Genomic DNA, 17,495 nt, shown 5'->3' on the forward strand with positions numbered 1-17,495 from the left:
AGGTATCAGAGAGCAAAGTCTCAGTTCACTGTGTGGAACCTGAAAAGGTAATTCAAATGATGGCAAGTGGGTCTGGAAGCATTACTGCATGTGAGGGGAGTACCAATTCCGTAACAGAAGCTGCCCCTCACCACAGCTAACCCCCTTTCTATGAACACACAGATATAGATGCCCTAGTATCACCTAAGATCCTCAATTTCAATCCCCAAAGAAAGTAATTTAGACACTAACAGGAAGTGAACTCTGTTCCACAGGCTTCTGTTGCCAAGGCAGCTTTGAATTTTTCTTCACATACTTACTAATATAGGATACATTGACAGAACTATCCGTTCACATGCGTGTTTATGCTAAGATGACTACTATACAGCACCTCTAAGAAGGCTTAACTATAAAAGCTTCTTTAAAGGTCCCAGAGCGAGGGTATACACATATGCAGTTGACCCTTGGACAACGAGGGGCGCTGACCCCAACCCTCACACAGCCAAAAATCCATATACCTTTTGACTACTTCAAAACTTAACTGCTAATATAGCTGACTGTTGACCTCAAGCCCTACCAGCAATAAACAGTTGATTAATATGTACAATGTATGTTCTATGTCTTATATACTGTACTCTTACAGTAATGGAAACTAGAGAAAAGAAAATCGTAAGAGAAAATACATTTCGGGTTCTTTACTGTATTTATTGGGAAAAAAAAAGCCATGTATATGCAGATCCATGCAGTTTAAGGGTCAACTACACACACCTGACTATTTGTCCAGCTGAGGTAATGCTCTTTTATATAACATGTAACAAGACTAAAAAGTTGTACCTTTGTTGCAGTCACTGATGGCCATCTCTTTCTTGTCCTAAAAGGAAATATAACATTAATATGTGACACTCTAGTTCAATCTTAATGGCTCAAAGGCTCAATGACATAAGCTGACCATTAATAACTGCTTATGGAGATGCACAATGCTCTTCAAAGAAATCACATGGAAACATGCACGTTATTTACAGTAAGCTTAAATTCAAAATAGTGACAGCTCTGATGTGCAAGCCTCCTAGCAACAAATTATTCAAGTTGTTTCTTCCTAACATCTTTAAAGACTGTTGGAATTGACCTATTATATTGTAAGGTACTTCACATTAGAATGCTGATACTGAGAGAAAGTTATGATCAATAAGCAGGGCAAATGAGTGAATATGAGTAACTGTTCATAACTCTCCTCTCTGGCTAAGCTGTTATGTTATCACACCCAGGATGGTATCTTCCAGAAAGCATACAGATGGTTCATTATAGACACACAGTGTGGCTTGTCATTAGTCTTGGTTACAAATTTTTTTTTTTTTAAGATTTTATTTATTAATTTGAGAGAGAAAGAGAGAAGTAGGGGCAGGAGCAGAGGGAGAGGAAGATAATCTCCAGCAGACTCTGACGCTCAGCTTAGAGCCAAAGGCAGGGCTCCAACCCTGGACTCTGAGATTATGACCTGAGCTGAAATCAAGAGATGGATGCTTAACTGACTGAGCCACCCAGGCAGCCCTTGGTTATAAATCTTAATTTAGCCACTGGTGAAACAAAAATACAAAACATTTCACAAAATAAGATATCTAATTTACCTCACTGAATCTAGAAGCAAGGCACAGTGAGAACAATGATGGACATCTAAAGAACTAGACTGTAATTCCAGTTCTGACACTGACCTGCTATTTAGCCCCTCAAGCTCTAAAGTGTCTATTTTCCCCAAATTAGAAGTTTTCTACAGTATTACAGAAATGTTAATTCAAATAAATGTTCAATAGGGAAGGAGCCTAGGGCTCAGTGGGCTGAGCATCCAACTCTTGACTTTGGTTCAGGTCATGATCTCAGGGTCATGAGGTTGAGTCCTGCATTGGGCTTTATGCTCAGCAGGAAATCTGCTTGAGATTCTCTCTCCCTCTGCCCCATCCCCTCTCAAAAGTGTGCACACACACTAATAAGTAAATCTTAAAAAAAAAAAAGGAATAAACGTTCAACACTCCCATAATGGCTACTATAGAAAATACTAAATATTTTGCACAATACTTTAGAACAATGTCTATCAAACTGAGTTTCAGACTTCAATCAAAATTCCAGGATGGGGAGAGACTACCTAATGGGTAGAGGGTCTCTTTCTGGGGCCATGGAAAAGTTCTGGAACTAGACAGTGGTAAATGGCTGAATACTGTGAACATACGTAATGGTACTGAAACATATAGCTTAAAATGGTTAAAATGGTGAATTTTAGGTCATAACAAATAAAAAAGGTTTTTTATTTGTACCAAATAAATTTTATTTTACCCATAACAAAAAAGTTTCCAGAGTCATCTGCGAGGCACTAACTACAGTATATCTCTTCCAACGTTCATCATTAAAAATTCACATATTACAAGCTCTATGAAGTCCTATGGTAAAGAAATCTGTATAACTTCGGGTAAGTCAGTATTTTCTCAATTTACCGACTCCTATAAATCTAGGACACACAATTTCACAATTTAAAGTCTTTAGAATAGGAGTAAATGTTTACAACTTCTGTGTATACTTGGGCTGGTATTCTCTGGGCCCTTAAGAGACCACTAAGTTGTAGTGCAGCTTATCAATAATCAGCTTCCGCAGATCAAGTAATTATGGTATTTTACCACAGAATCCTTTGCAGTCACAGTCGCCCTCAGGCGTTATTTGCAGCTAAGAGTGGTAGTCTCCAAAGGGCCGTGTATAAAAAAAATCAGAACCTATTTTCCACCCTTTCATAACTTATATAAGATACACATACCATAATGTACACAAAACTTTGGGCCTAAACTTTTAGGGCTTTGTCTGCTCTTGTGTAGCCTGGCTTGGAGCTGAAACTCTACCTTAACTCCAGTTTGCCTTTTCTTCCCAGATGTGAAATGTAAAGCTTGGTCAGGGTCACTCAGTCAGGGATGCTGAGCCTGCAAATGCGCCTTCAGAAATTCTTCTTAAAGCAGTTAACCCACCACTTCTTGAAAGCCTCAGAATATGCTCCTTAAATCACTTTAGTGCATTAATCCTGAAAGTACTCATGTCTCTAATTATAGAATCTTCTTAAAATATTAAGAGTACAATTTAAAAGAATAAAACAAAACATGCACCAACAAACCTATCCTTCATATAGGAAATAGGAAATAGTCATAAAACAACTTCTTCTGAGTTCTCCTCAGATGTGACAGACAAAAGACCAGCAAGACCATACACATTTTCCTAACTTAAGAACTGGTCGATTATGCTAGCTCAACCTAAGCAGTATCAATAACTTAGCAACCATGGAAACAAAGAATCCCAAATCTCAGGCGCCAAATGGCCTTTTCCTCAAATCGAAGACATCCCTGATCTTATTTCATAATTAGTTTCCAATCTGAGAATGTGACAAGGTATCTCTAAGAAGCAAAAGCAAAAAAGATTTTTTCTAGCTAAGTGTGAATTCCGATCAGTGGTAGAATATATTAATGAAAATTGTTCTATGTAAACTTAAAACAAGCATCTTATTTTATTTTTTAAAAGACTGCACTTATTTGACAGAGAGAGCAAGTGTGGAAGGGGGGAATGGCAGAGGGAGAGGGAGAAGCAGGCTCCCCACAGAGTGGGCATTGAACTCAGGTTCCTGGGTTCATGTCTTGAGCCGAAGGCAGATGCTTAACCAACTGAGCCACCCAAGCGCCCCTGTATTATTTCTTCTAACAAAAATGTCTGTTTGTATACTCTAGATAATTATTTCTTCTCCCATTCAATATGAATCACTCTAAAAATACTTCACCTTAGAAACTGAATCCAATAATAAAGCATACAAAAAGAACCAAAAAACAAAACACAAACCCTTTCCTGATGTGCAGTCATTCAAGTATTCCCTATCCCACCCCTTTAAAAAAAAAAAAACAAAAACAAACAAACAAACAAAAAAAAAACCTGGTCATCAAAAATGACTTTGGTAGAGGCTGTAGAGAATTTCAGGCAACAAGAGAAAAGTGACATAATAAATACCTGATACAAACAATAAAAAAAAATTTAACCCAATCGTGACCTTGCTTTGTGGTTGCTTAAAGGTATGCTAAATAATCTCTTCTTTGTGCTTTGGATATAAATAGCCATATTTAAACAAATGGTTTCCACCCCACCCCCTGCCAAAATTTCACATCATTTCAATCCACTTAAATTGACATGTTGACTAAATAGGAACAGCAGACAAATCAGCAACAAATCTAACTTTTATTTTATTTTTTAAAAAATATTTTATCTATTTGAGAGAGGGAGAGAGTGCCTACAGGCGAGCACAGAAGGAGGGAGGGTGGGCGCAGCAGAGGGGAAGCAGGCTCCCAAATGAGCTGGGAGCCAATGTGGTGCTCAATCCCAGTAAATAAGGACAGGGTTAAGGTATAGGCAGGGAGAAGTAGGGGCCCTTGGCTGGGCTCTGACACTATTCTTGGCAGGCAGAAGTGCTAAACCAGAGTGAACAAGAGATAAGGAAATAGACTACCTGGCCTCAGGTGTTAGGGAGTACTTTTCTTTGGGGGCTACACTATCACAGAAAATGGCCAAACCTCAAGGAATTAAGTCATTAAGGCTGTTATCAGTAGTCCATGCTCAAATCAAGGCGTCTCGAGAAGCTCAAGGCTACAAGCTTCCCAGTCGGTTCTCAATAAAAGACTGCCACTAAAGCCCTCAGTGAGGCCCTATCAAGACCTCTCTACCTCTAGAGAGCTTCTTCTGTGCTTTCTGCTCTCCCATTCACTTAATGAACTTCCACTTCGCCCTTCTGTGTCCGTGGATTCATTCTTCGACTCCGTGAGACAAGAACCCTGTGATCCTGTGACACCAGGACCCTGAGATCATGACCGGAGCCCAAGGTAGACACTTAACCAGCTGAGCCATTTAGGTCGCTAACTTTTAGTACCAATGTTGTACAAAAACAGTACACCTGAACATTTGCCTTCATTAACTCGGTTCTCAATCCTTTAGAAATATAAAATGCGGGACGCCTGGGTGGCACAGTTGGTTAAACGACTGCCTCCGGCTCAGGGCGTGATCCTGGAGTCCCGGGATCGAGTCCCACATCAGGCTCCCAGCTCCATGGGGAGTCTGCTTCTCCCTCTGACCTTCTCCTCGCTCATGCTCTCTCTCACTGTCTCTCTCTCTCAAATAAATAAAATAAAATCTTAAAAAAAAAAAAGAAATATAAAATGCTCTTGAACTTTTCCTGACACCTATTTTACATTTAGGGGCACCTCTCATCCCAACTGTTGGACATTTCTCCCTGTGGCCACACTTTTTTTTTTTTTTTTTTTTTAAGATTTTATTATTTGACAGAGAGAGATCACAAGTAGATGGAGAGGCAGGCAGAGAGAGAGAGAGAGAGAGGGAAACAGGTTTCCTGCTGAGCAGAGAGCCCGATGTGGGACTCGATCCCAGGACCCTGAGATCATGACCTGAGCCGAAGGCAGTGGCTTAAGCCACTGAGCCACCCAGACGCCCTGTGTCCACACTTTTGGCAGAGAATCAGAATCCTAGCAATAAGCATTTCAAGTCCAGAGTTTTGTTTATTTATTTATTTATTTATTTTTTGGGAGAAGATTTTGTTTATTTATTTATTTGACAGAGAAAGACCCAGGGAAAGAGGGATCATAGGTGGGGGAGTGGGAGAGGGAGCAGCAGGTTTCCAGCTGAGCAGGGAGCCCGATTCAGGGATAGACCCCAGGACTCTAGGACTCCAGGATCATGACCCAAGCTGAAGGCAGACACTTAACGACTGAGCCACCCAGGCACCCCCAAGTCCAGAGTTTTCATCGGTTTCCTTCTCCCTTTGAGTCTTTATTGAGAATTCCAGAGACCTAAATTAAGCAGCTGTAGCTCTTCTAGGACATGCACTACTTGGCTTTTTGCTTCATTAACCTGTCCTAGTTTGGTGGAGACTTTGTCAGCCTTTCGCCATGAAGGTGTTCAATCAGCCACTCTCATAAGGAATGTTAGCAATAATCTGACTCAGGTTTTTTCAAAATACTTTCCTATCTTCCCTATGCCCTTTACATCAGGGAAATACATGTGCAGGAAAACGGAGGCAGCAACTTTAAGCCCCTTTTCTTTTTTAAAAAGATTTTATTTTTAACTAATCACTATACCCAACATGGGGCTCAGACTCACAACCCTGAGATCAAAGAGTCACAGCCCCTCTGCTAATTTGAAACAGAATCTATCCTATGAAAACACTCCAAGTTCATGTGCTTCTTAAAAAGAAAAGGTCAAAGACACATACCTGTTTCATCCTTGCAGCAGCTCTATTTGAAAACAAAATAGACCTGTCTTTCTGGAAGCAGGATGGGCACATCTGAAGGGCTTGACTATAAGAACTCTCAGCTTCTATATAATCTGAGGATAAGGTAAAAGATGAGAGGTCATTATGATTTTATTCCTGGTATTACTGTATTTGATAGTATCTCAGAATGCATAACTTTCCATTCATAGAACAAAGGTCTCAAGTAGAATGTTCTGTATGTTTAACTTTTATTTGGCTTATCAATTTAGTAAGAAATAATGAAAGGGGATCAGAGAACTGGACAGATGAAAGAGACTAAGATCTGGGATTAATGGTTTGGGATAAAGACAAAAAATCTATGTACATATTTTCATTAAAGAGATGCTTTCATGCAATCAAGCTGGCCAAAACTGCTTCCTTAAAATGTCTGGAGACACATTTTATGGAGCTAAGAGCAACAATGTAAAAATCAGTAGTTGGCTACAGACCTTAAAAGAGAAAATGGTGATAAATTTATTTACTCACTGTCATTCACAGAATTATGGTCGGGGTACTAAAAGAAAATTGCCTGTTCATGCCTTTCTCAGGTCTGAAATATTTAACACTAAAATACGAAGAGATAAGCTTTCAAAATCAGAACCATTAGTACTTAGGAAAAAAAAAGTTATGATTGCTAAACCAGATATAATGAAAAAAATTTTAAATCTAAAAAGTAGGGGATAATGTTACTACTTCTAGTTTTCTAAAGCATATGCATTTTTAAAAAAGATTTTATTTATTTATTTGACAGAGAGAGAAATCACTAGTAGGCGGGGGGGGGGGGAAGCAGGTTCCCCACGAGCAAAGAGCCCGACTTGGGGCTCGATTCTAGAACCCTGAGATCATGACCTGAGCTGAAGGCAGAGGCTTAACCCACTGAGCCACCCAGGTGAGCCACCCAGGTGCCCCAAGCATATGCATTTTGATATGCATTTCTTTTTTTTAAAAAAGATTTTATTTGGGGCGCCTGGGTGGCTCACTGGGTTAAAGCCTCTGCCTTCAGCTCAGGTCATTATCCCAGGGTCCTGGGATAGAGCCCCACATCGGGCTCTCTGCTCTGTGGGGAGCCTGCTTCTCCCTCTCTCTCTGCCTCTCTGCCTACTTGTGATCTCTGTGTCAAATAAATAAATAAAATCTTAAAAAAAAAAAAAGATTTTATTTATTTGTTAGAGAGAAAGACAAGTAGTGGGGAATGGGAGACAGAGAAAGAAGCAGGCTTCCGGCTGAGCAAGGAGCCCTGCTGCAGGGCTCCATCCCAGGACCCTGGGATTGTGACCTGAGCCAAAGGCAGAGGCTTAACCTACTGAGTCACCTAGACATCCCAGTTCTGATATGTTTCTAAAGCATATACACTTTACATATGTGATAGAAGGTTATTATTATTATTTTTTAAGATTTTATTTATTTGCCAGAGAGAGAGAGAGAGAGAGAGAGTACACACAAGCAGGCAGAGAGGCAGGCAGAGGCAGCGAGAGAAGCAGGCTCCCTGCCGAGCAAGGAGCCCGATGTGGAACTCGATCCCAGGACCCTGGAATCATGACCTCAGCTGAAGGCTGCGGCTTAACCAACTGAGCCACCCAGGCATCCCTGTGATAGAAGGTTATTATAAGATCAAATAGTTCCCACAAATTAACTGAATGAACACTAATTATTCTTAAGCAAATATAAGAAACACAGAAGGACAAGCAGAACATCTCTCTACTTAAGGCAGCCAAAGAAAAAGGCACACGAAAGACTAAAGTACAAGCAAAACACTTTCCAGGCCATGCTAGAACCACTGGGCCAGTTTTCACAGCACTGTTGCAAGTGAGGAAGGGGGACCCTGCTTTTACATCAAAGAAACAGCCAGCCTCTTAATGTCCCAGATTAGTTTTCCAAAGCATCAGCTGAAAAGTCGGCCCTACCTCTGGTTCTATAGTGGATTACATAAAAGAAAAAGTATGCAGGTGCCAAGAGACACAATGTAACTGGTCACTGTTAGGTGCAGGTTATCTGGGCCTGGTGAAAAATCAAATTCCAGGGCGTCGGGAAGCAATGTTAGCAGTTACTGTTAGCAGTTTAGGTTTGATGTTTACAAATATTTTTGGTGTTTCTTCACACTCCAAGACAGAATGAGGAATCAAGATGATCAGACATCAGTGCTGATATAAATGTCTTACCTCCTCTCTTAAATTGCGCATTTCCCTCTTCTTTTAGTCTAGTGCTCTCTTCTCTTCTCTTCTGCAAGAGATCCGACAATTACATCATTTCCCACAATATAAGCAAACAAAAAGGTTAGCTTTCGTTAGGCTACTTAATAGGCAGCAACTTGACTTTTGTTTTTTTCAACTTGACTTTGAGAGCTGGGTCAGTTTTATCTAAATCTCAGACATAGAGAAGCATGTGGCCATATGGCTAATCATCAATTGCATTCTTTTTTTTTTTTTTTTAAAGATTTTATTTATTTATTTGATAGACAGAGATCACAAGTAGGTAGAGAGGCAGGCAGAGAGAGAGAGAGGAGGAAGCAGGCTCCCTGCTGAGAAGAGAGCCTGATGTGGGGCTTGATCCCAGGGCCCTGAGACCATGACCTGAGCTGAAGGCAGAGGCTTAACCCACTGAGCCACCCAGGCACCCCATCAATTGCATTCTTGAGGCTTAAAACACAAAACCTAGGTTTCCTATGTTTACATCTTTTGCATGGAATAGCAATTTGGGTATCACTTAATTTCCATTTACTCAAAATGAAACTAAACACCACGCCCACTGGCATGTACACCACCATAAATTCAAATTCTGAATCTGCTACTTATTTTTTTTATAATTTTTTACTTTTTATTAACATATAATGTATTATTAGCCCCAGGGGTACAGGTCTGTGAATTGCCAGGTTTACACACTTCACAGCACTCACCATAGCACATACCTTCCCCAATGTCCATAACCCAACCACCCTCTCCCAAACCCCCCTCCCCCGGCAACCCTCAGTTTGTTTTGTGAGATTAAGAGTCTCTTATGGGTTGTCTCCTTCCTGATCCCATCTTGTTTCATTTATTCCTTTCCTACCCCCCAACCCCTCCACGTTGCCTTTCAACTTCCTCTTATCAGGGAGATCATATAATTGTCTTTCTCTGATTGACTTATTTTGCTAAGCATAATACCTCTAGTTCCATCCACATCATCGCAAATGGCAAGATTTCATTTCTTTTGATGGCTGCACAGTATTCCATTGTATATATATACCACATCTTCTGTATCCATTCATCTGTTGATGGACATCTAGGTTCTTTCCATAGTTTGGCTATTGAATCTGCTACTTATTAAATGAATGATCTTGGACAAGTTCCAGATCTTTCTAATCCTTAGTTGTTGTTGTTTTTTTTTTAATATAGAAGAACAACCACTTTATTTTTTTTAAAGATTTAACTTATTTACTTGACAGACAGAGATCACAAGTAGGCAGGCAGGCAGAGAGAGAGAGAGAAAGAGAGAGAGAGAGGAGGAAGCAGGCTCCCTGTGGAGCAGAGAGCTCAATGTGGGGCTTGATCCCAGGACCCTGGGATCATGACCTGAGCCAAAGGCAGAGGCTTTAACCCACTGAGCCACCCAGGCGCCCCAGCCTTAGTTTTTTTAATCTAAAATATGAGGTTTTATAGTTTTATGGATTAATGTGATAATATACATAAAGCTCCTAATACAGTGCCTGGAAAATAAGGGTTCAATAAATATGAGCTATTACCTTCCTGTAAAATAATTTACAAAAGGAAATGGTTTATGTGGTTTCTGTCATGTTGAAGACAGTCAATATGTTGGCAGAGTGCACTACAAGAAGCGACTTCACCTATAGGGTCAGAGCAATAATTTTGTTCAGGCTACTACTGGGAAGTCTGAAGAAACCCAGATACATCTCTCATTTCTGAGCTTCTTCTAACAACTCAGACATTCACACAGATGGCCAAACACCCATCATACTCAAGGGCAGGCAGAATGAATGTTATTCTGCCGAGCCACGATGGCACCTGCTGAGTCCCTGTGTGCTTTCTGCCCTGAACATCTTAGCAATATGGTCGGCACAAGCAGAACTGACACAAGTGACTACTACCTGCCTCCTTTTCAAAGAGCTTAAAAAAAAAAAGAGAGAGAGAATCCAAAAATCTCCACCTTCATTCTTAAAGCTTCTGACTAAATAAAAACTTCAAAGGAAGGAAATATAGATAGCAGGTATTTCATGCACAGGAGAAGTCGGGAGCCTAAATGATTGGTACTCTTAAGATTGGGGAACCAAAGTAAAAATATTATATCTCTGTAGATTTGTAGAAACACTGCTAAAACAAGGGTGTTTCCCAAATACCTTATTATTATACTCTGGATGATGAATCTCAGTAAAAAAACTAAAAGGTAGGTATAAAATGAATCTCATTTTTATGGTATCTACCATGTGCCAGATGTACAGCAGATACAATAATTCATTTTTATTTTTATTTTTTCTTTTTTTCAATTTATTTGACAGACAGGGATCACAAGTAGGCAGAGAGGCAGGCAGAGAGAGAGGAAGGAAAGCAGGCTCCCTGCTGAGCAGAGAGCCCGATGCGGGGCTCGATCCCAGGACCCTGGGACCATGACCTGAGCCGAAAGCAGATGCTTTAACCCACTGAGCCACCCAGGGCCACTATTTTTATTTTTTCATTTTTAGCTAGAACATATCTGGAACAGGGCTATCCTAAGGGAATAAATAAAAAAAAAAGAATAATATGGGTGGTGGTGATGAGAATCAAAATGTAAGACTATAGTCATATTTACTTAGTACTACCTAGGACAGAGGTGCTTAGATCATAATGTTCTCTATGCTATCAAGATTTCTGGATGCAAGCAAAAAGACTATATCTTAGGTAAAAATTTAGAGGGAAGAGGCGCCTGGGTGGCTCAGTCGTTAAGGGTCTGCCTTTGGCTCAGGCCATGGTCTTAGGACCATGGGATAGAGCCCCACATCAGGCTCCCTGCTTGGCAGGAAGCCTGCTTCTCTCTCTTCCACTCTCCCTGCTTGTGTTCCCTCTCTCACTGTGTCTCTCTCTGTCAAATAAATAAATAAAATCTTCAAAAAAAAATTTAGAGAGAAGATTCACTAGAAAGATATTGGGGCTCACAGAATCACCCGGAGGCCTGAAACACAGGCTAAGAAAAAGGGCAGGACTCAGGTAACTCTGTTAATAAAGAAGCAAGAAAGCATTCATTATCTTTTAATGGAAGAATATGCCCAAGACAGGGCTGTAATAGTAGCAAATAAATCCTATTTCCTTTTCTTTGCCCCAGTTGCGATTCAAAGTCTCGGTCAGAAGCATCCAATGAGGGTACCTGGGTGATTCAGTTGGTTAAGCGTCTTTCTTTAGCTCAGGTCATGATCCCAGTGTCCTGGGATCCAGCTCTGCATCAGACTCCCTGCGTTCTCTCAAATAAAAAGAAATAAAAAGAAAAAAAAAAAAAAAGAAAGAAAGAAAAGAAAGCATCCAATGATCAAGCATAGCTCACAGGCCTTGGCTGTCAGAGAATGGAATGAGGAACATGGGGTACTGCCCACAAACAAGATTACAATGCAGCGAAGTTCCTCCAGATAGGAAGGGAAGTTGGATGCTAGAAGCCAAGAAAACCCTGTAACAAATCCAGTTAAAAGTTATTTCAAGAAGATGTACAGATGACCAACAGACACATAAAAAAATGCTCAGTATCACTCATCATCAAGGAAATGCAAATCAAAGCCACAATGAGACATCTCCTTATACCTGCTAGAAAGGCTAAAATAAAAAAGATGAGAAGTAACAAGTATTGATGAGGAAGTGGAAAAAAGGGAACCTTTTGTGCATTATTGGTGAGAATGTAAATTGGTACAGCCAGTGTGGAAAACAGTATGGAGGTTCTTTGAAAAATTAAAATTAAAAACATCATATGATCCAATGATTCCACAATTGAGTATTTACCCAAAGAAAAGGAAAACACTAATTCAAATAGATATATGCACCCTTATGCACATTTACTGTAGCACGTATTTACAACAGCCATGATATGGCAGCAACCTAAGTGTCCATCAAGAGACGGATGCAGGGGCGCCTGGGCAGTTCAGTTAAGCATCTGAATCTTGATTTTGGCTCAGGCCATGATCTCAGGGTCATGGGACAGAGCCCCATGTCAGGATTTGTGTGTGCTCAGTGGGCAGTCTGGCAGATTCTCTCTCCTTTTCTCTCTGCTCCTCCCTCTGCTCATGGGCACACTCTTATCTCTAAAATAAATAAATAAATCTTAAAAAAAAAAAAAAAAGGACAAACAGATAAGGAAGTCTTATAGATACATAATGGAATATTATGCAGCCACAAGAAAGATGAGATCTACCATTTGAGATGATACGGATGGACCTACTAGATATTATACTAAGTGAAATAAGTCAGACTGAGAAAGACTAATACCATATGGTTTCATTCATAAGTGGAACCTAAACAAACAAAAACAAATGAATAAACAAACAAAAAGCAGAAACAGACCTATAAATACAGAGAACTGACAGTTGCCAGCAGGGAGGGGGTTGGGGGTTGGGCAAAATGAATAAAAGGGAGCAGGAAATAAAGGCTTTCGGTTATGGAGTGAATAAGTCATAGGAATAAAAGGCACAGCCTAAGGAATTAGTCAGTGATATTACAGCAGTGATCTATGGAGACATATGGGAGCTACACCTGTGGTGTACACAGCATAACAGATAACACTGTGCTGCATCACTATGTTGTACGCCTGAAACTAATGCAGCACAGCGTGTCAACTAGACTGAAATAAAAATAGTGATTTCAATCCCAAGCAGCCAAAGCAACCCTTACAAAGAAAAACAAAGCTGGAGGCACCAAGGTCCCTGATTTCAAACTATATTACAAAGCTACAGTTATTAAAATAGTGTGGTATTAGCATAAAAACAGATGCATAGATCAATGGAACAGATTAGAGAGGCTAGGAATAAACCCATGCATGTGCCATCAGTTAATTTATGACAAAAGAGCCAAGAGTATACAATAGGGAAAGGATAGTCTCTTCAATAGATGGTGTTGGGAAAACTGGAGAGCCACACCGTAAAAGAAACTGGACCACTGGGATGCCTGGGTGGCTCAGTCATTTAGGTGTCTGCCTTTGGCTCAGGTCATGATCCCAGGGTTCTGGGACTGAGCCCTGCATCGGGCTCCTTGCTCAGCAGGAGGCCTGCTTCTCCTTCTGCCTGCTCTCCCCTGCTTGTGCTCTCTGACAAATTTAAAAAAAAAATTCTCTTTAAAAAATAAAAAACCCTGGACCACTGTCTCTCATACTATACACAAAAATTAACTCAAAATGGATTAAAGACTTTTTTAAAAAAGATTTTATTTATTTATTAGACACAGAGAGAGGGAACACAAGCAGGGAGTCTGATGTGGGGCTTGATCCTAGCACTCTGGGATCATGACCTTAGCAAAAGGCAGATGGTTACTAGCTGAGCCACCCAGGCACCCCTGGATTAAAGACTTTAACATAAGACCTGAAAACATAAAAAATTCTAGAAGAACACATAGGCAGTAAGCTCCTTGACAGGTCTTACTGATGATTTTCTGAACCTGACACCAAAAGCAAAGGCAACAAAAGCAAAAATAAACACATGGGGACACGTCAAACTGTAATCTTCAGCACAGCAAAGGAATCAACAAAATGAAAAGGCAACCAACTGAACAGGAGAAAATATTTTCAAATCATTTATCTGATAAGGGGGTAATATCCAAAATATGTAAAGAACTCATACAACTTAAAAGCAAAAAACCCAATCTGATTAAAAAATGGACAGAAGATGTGAATAGACATTTTTCCAAAGAAGACATACAGATGGCCGACAGGTATATGAAAAGATGTACAATATCAATCATCAGGGAGATGCAAATCAAAACCATGATGAAATGCCATCTCACACTTGTTAAAATGGTTATTATAAAAAAGACAAGAAATAACAAGTCTTGATGAGGATGTACAGAAAAGGGAACCCCTGTGCACTATTGGTGGGAATGCAGATTGGCACAGTCATTATGGAAAACTGAAAGGAGGTTCCTTAAAAAATTAAATATGGGTGCCTGGGTGGCTAGTTGGTCAAACATCCAACTCCTGATCTCAGCTCATGTCTTATTTTTAGGGTCACTAAGTTCAAGTCCACATTGGGCTTCATGCTGGGCACAGAGCCTACTTAAAAAATTAAAAACAGAACTAACATATGGACCAGCTTCTGTGTATATATGTATATATGTGTGTATGTATTTTGAAGAATTTTATTTACTTGATAGAGAGCACAAGCAGGGGGGAGCAGCAAAGGCAAGGGAGAAGGAGGCTCCCCACAGAGCAGGCAGCCGGACATGGGACTCAATCCCAGCACCCTGGGATCATGACCTGAGCTGAAGGCAGAGGCTCAACCAACTGAGCCACTCAGGCACCCAGCTTCTGGGTATTTAGCTGAAGAAAATGAAAATACTAACTTGAAAAGATATATGCACCCTTAAGCTCACTGCAGCATTATTTACAACAGCCAAGATATGGTAACAACCCAAGTGTCTATCAGTGGATGAAGGGATAAAGAATGGTATAGCCATCACTTCCAGCCTCTTTCTAGCTCCCGTCTATTCACCTAAATCTCAGCTGGTCTGCCTGAGATCCTCTGAACGCCAACCCTAGTCCCCTGCTCATTCCCATTTCCAGTCCAACAAAATGAATGAAACTCTCATGACCAGGAGAAACTCACCAAACTCTAAGTACAGGTGTGCAGTGGTGGGAAAGGAACAGCCTGATGAAAGAAAGTGGCTCAGGAAACAGTTATGGCAGATGATAAAAAAACTTCAGTTTGTCTTAAAGAAGTTGGGGTAAACACTATCTCTTGTACTGAAGAAATGAGTATGTTCAAAGAACACTGACCCACTTTAACAATGCCAAAGTTCAGGCAACCTGGGAAGTGAACGCCTTCACTGTTCCAGGCCATGCTGAGACAACAGCTGATAGAAACGCTACTATCTCACACCAATTTCGTGAAGGCAGTCTGACTAGTTTAAGAAGACTGGCTGAAGCTCCGCCCAAACAATGTGTGGATTTGAAAAGCACCACTTTTCCACCAGAAAGGATGAGGATGACGAAGTTCCAGATCTTGTGGAGAATTTTGATGAAGATGCCAAGAATGAAGCAAACTGAACCGAGTCAACTTCTGAAGGTAAAACTTAAAAAGAGTTATTGGGAGCTGCTATTTATTTTATTTTATTTTTAAATTTTATTTATTTGAGAGAGAGGGCACCCTAAGCAGGGGGAGCGGCAGAGGGAGAGGGAAAAGCAAGCTCCACACTGAGCAGGGAGCCCGATGTGATTCAGGGGATCATGACCTGAGCTAAAGGCAAACGCTTAACTGACTGAGCCACCAAGGTGCCCCGGCAGCTATTTTAAATTATGACTGTTTTAAAAAATTTTTTCAAGGATCTGATAAATCTAGATCTCTAATATTTTTAAGCCCAAGCCCCTTGGACACTGCAGCTCTCTTTGGTTTTTGCTTCTATACAATTCATTCTTTGCAGCTAATTAAGGTGAAGAAGCCTGGGAATAAACTTTGAAATAAGGTTAATAAAGTTCTTTGCCTAGTTAAAAAACAATATTGTGCCATATAGATACGTACAGTGAATATTACTCAGCTATAAAAAGATGAAATTCTGCCATTCACCATAACATGCATGGTTTTTGAGGGCATTGTCCTAAGTGAAATAAGCCAATTAAAAAAAAAAAACCAGGGGCACCTGGGTGGCTCAGTGAGTTAAGCCGCTGCCTTCGGCTCAGGTCATGATCTCAGGGTCCTGGGATCAAGTCCCACATTGGGCTCTCTGCTCGGCAGGGAGCCTACTTCCTTCTCTCTCTCTGCCTGCCTCTCTGTCTACTTGTGATCTCTCTCTGTCAAATAAATAAATAAAATCTTAAAACAAAACAAAACAAAAACAAATAGCTTATCATTTTTCTTAAATATGGAATTTAAACAACAAAAAAAATCACAAGCTCACAGATACAGAGAACAGATTGGCAGTTGCCAGAGGCAGGGTTAGGGAGTGGGAGAATGGATGAAAGGGGTATGAAAAGAACATTAAAAAATTATAAAATAATTTCAATTAAAGTAAACTTAAAATCCTATAATAGCAAATTCTTTGCCAATTTTAAATCATACACCCATGCATAATTGACCAATAATGTTCTAAAAGTGAAATGAAAAGCTAGTTTGATGTTAGAATATATATTAATGCCATGTAGCATATTAATAAGTTAAAAGAGAAAATTACATAATCATAAAAATAAATGCAACATAGGTCCTAAAGGTCTTTAAAATATTTAGAAATGTTATTTCAAAAACAAATTTTCTTTTTTTTTAAAGATTTTATTTATTTATTTGACAGACAGAGATCACAAGTAGGCAGAGGCAGGCAGAGAGAGAGGAGGAAGCAGGCTCCCTGCAGAGCAGAGAGCCAGATGCGGGACTCGATCCCAGGACCCTGAGATCATGACCTGAGCCGAAGGCAGTGGCTTAACCCACTGAGCCACCCAGGTGCCCCAAAAACAAAAATTTTTTTAAACAACAACTCATCAAGTTACTAGAATTTATCATCTATCCTTTAGGAACTTACATTCTCCCCTATTTTAACTCTAATTTCAAGCTACTTTCTGATTTATAATCTATTCTCCATTTCAAATTCATCAGAAATGTTTTATGAACACAGATGAAGCACTCAGACCACCAGATTAGACGTGTGTGTGTGTATGTAAGGAGTTTAATCATTCTTTGGTAAATTTATAACATTAAAATACCAGTAGGCAAAGCTTAGATCCAGGTATACCCAGAAGGAATTACCTGTAATGGCCAGCCTGAGCAGGCAGCCTGAGAAAAGTTCAGTTTCTTTCTCTCCCTATTTTTTTAAATTAATTTTTTAATTTGAGTGTAGTTGACATACGTTACATTAGTTTCAGGTGTACGAAGTAGTGATTTGACAAGTTTAAATGTTACACTATGCTCGGTGTCTTTGTAACTAGGACTAAGAGTTGAACTGGTAAAGGGAAGAGATCCTGAACATATTTCTGATGCCAATTATTTGAAGAAAGGCATTTTATTTTTTTTGGCTGACAAATCACAATTCAGTGGCTCATTAAGAAGTAA

At 40.0% G+C, this 17,495-nt stretch overlaps 1 protein-coding gene across 2 annotated transcripts in view; it reads right to left on the reverse strand.

Annotated features, from left to right (window-relative positions):
• Nucleotides 1–17,495, reverse strand: part of TTC1 (tetratricopeptide repeat domain 1) — a 45,250-nt gene that overhangs the window by 14,426 nt on the left and 13,329 nt on the right. For both annotated transcript variants that reach the window (XM_044230375.1, XM_044230365.1), the window contains exons 3-5: nt 8,467–8,527; nt 6,269–6,381; nt 814–850 (exon numbers count right to left, since the gene is read on the reverse strand). In XM_044230375.1, the coding sequence (XP_044086310.1) occupies nt 814–850; nt 6,269–6,381; nt 8,467–8,527 (211 nt within the window). The remainder of the gene's footprint in view (nt 1–813; nt 851–6,268; nt 6,382–8,466; nt 8,528–17,495) is intronic.

This window comes from Neovison vison, chromosome 1 (assembly GCF_020171115.1).
Source record: "Neovison vison isolate M4711 chromosome 1, ASM_NN_V1, whole genome shotgun sequence".
In the NCBI taxonomy this organism is placed as follows: domain Eukaryota; kingdom Metazoa; phylum Chordata; class Mammalia; order Carnivora; family Mustelidae; genus Neogale; species Neogale vison.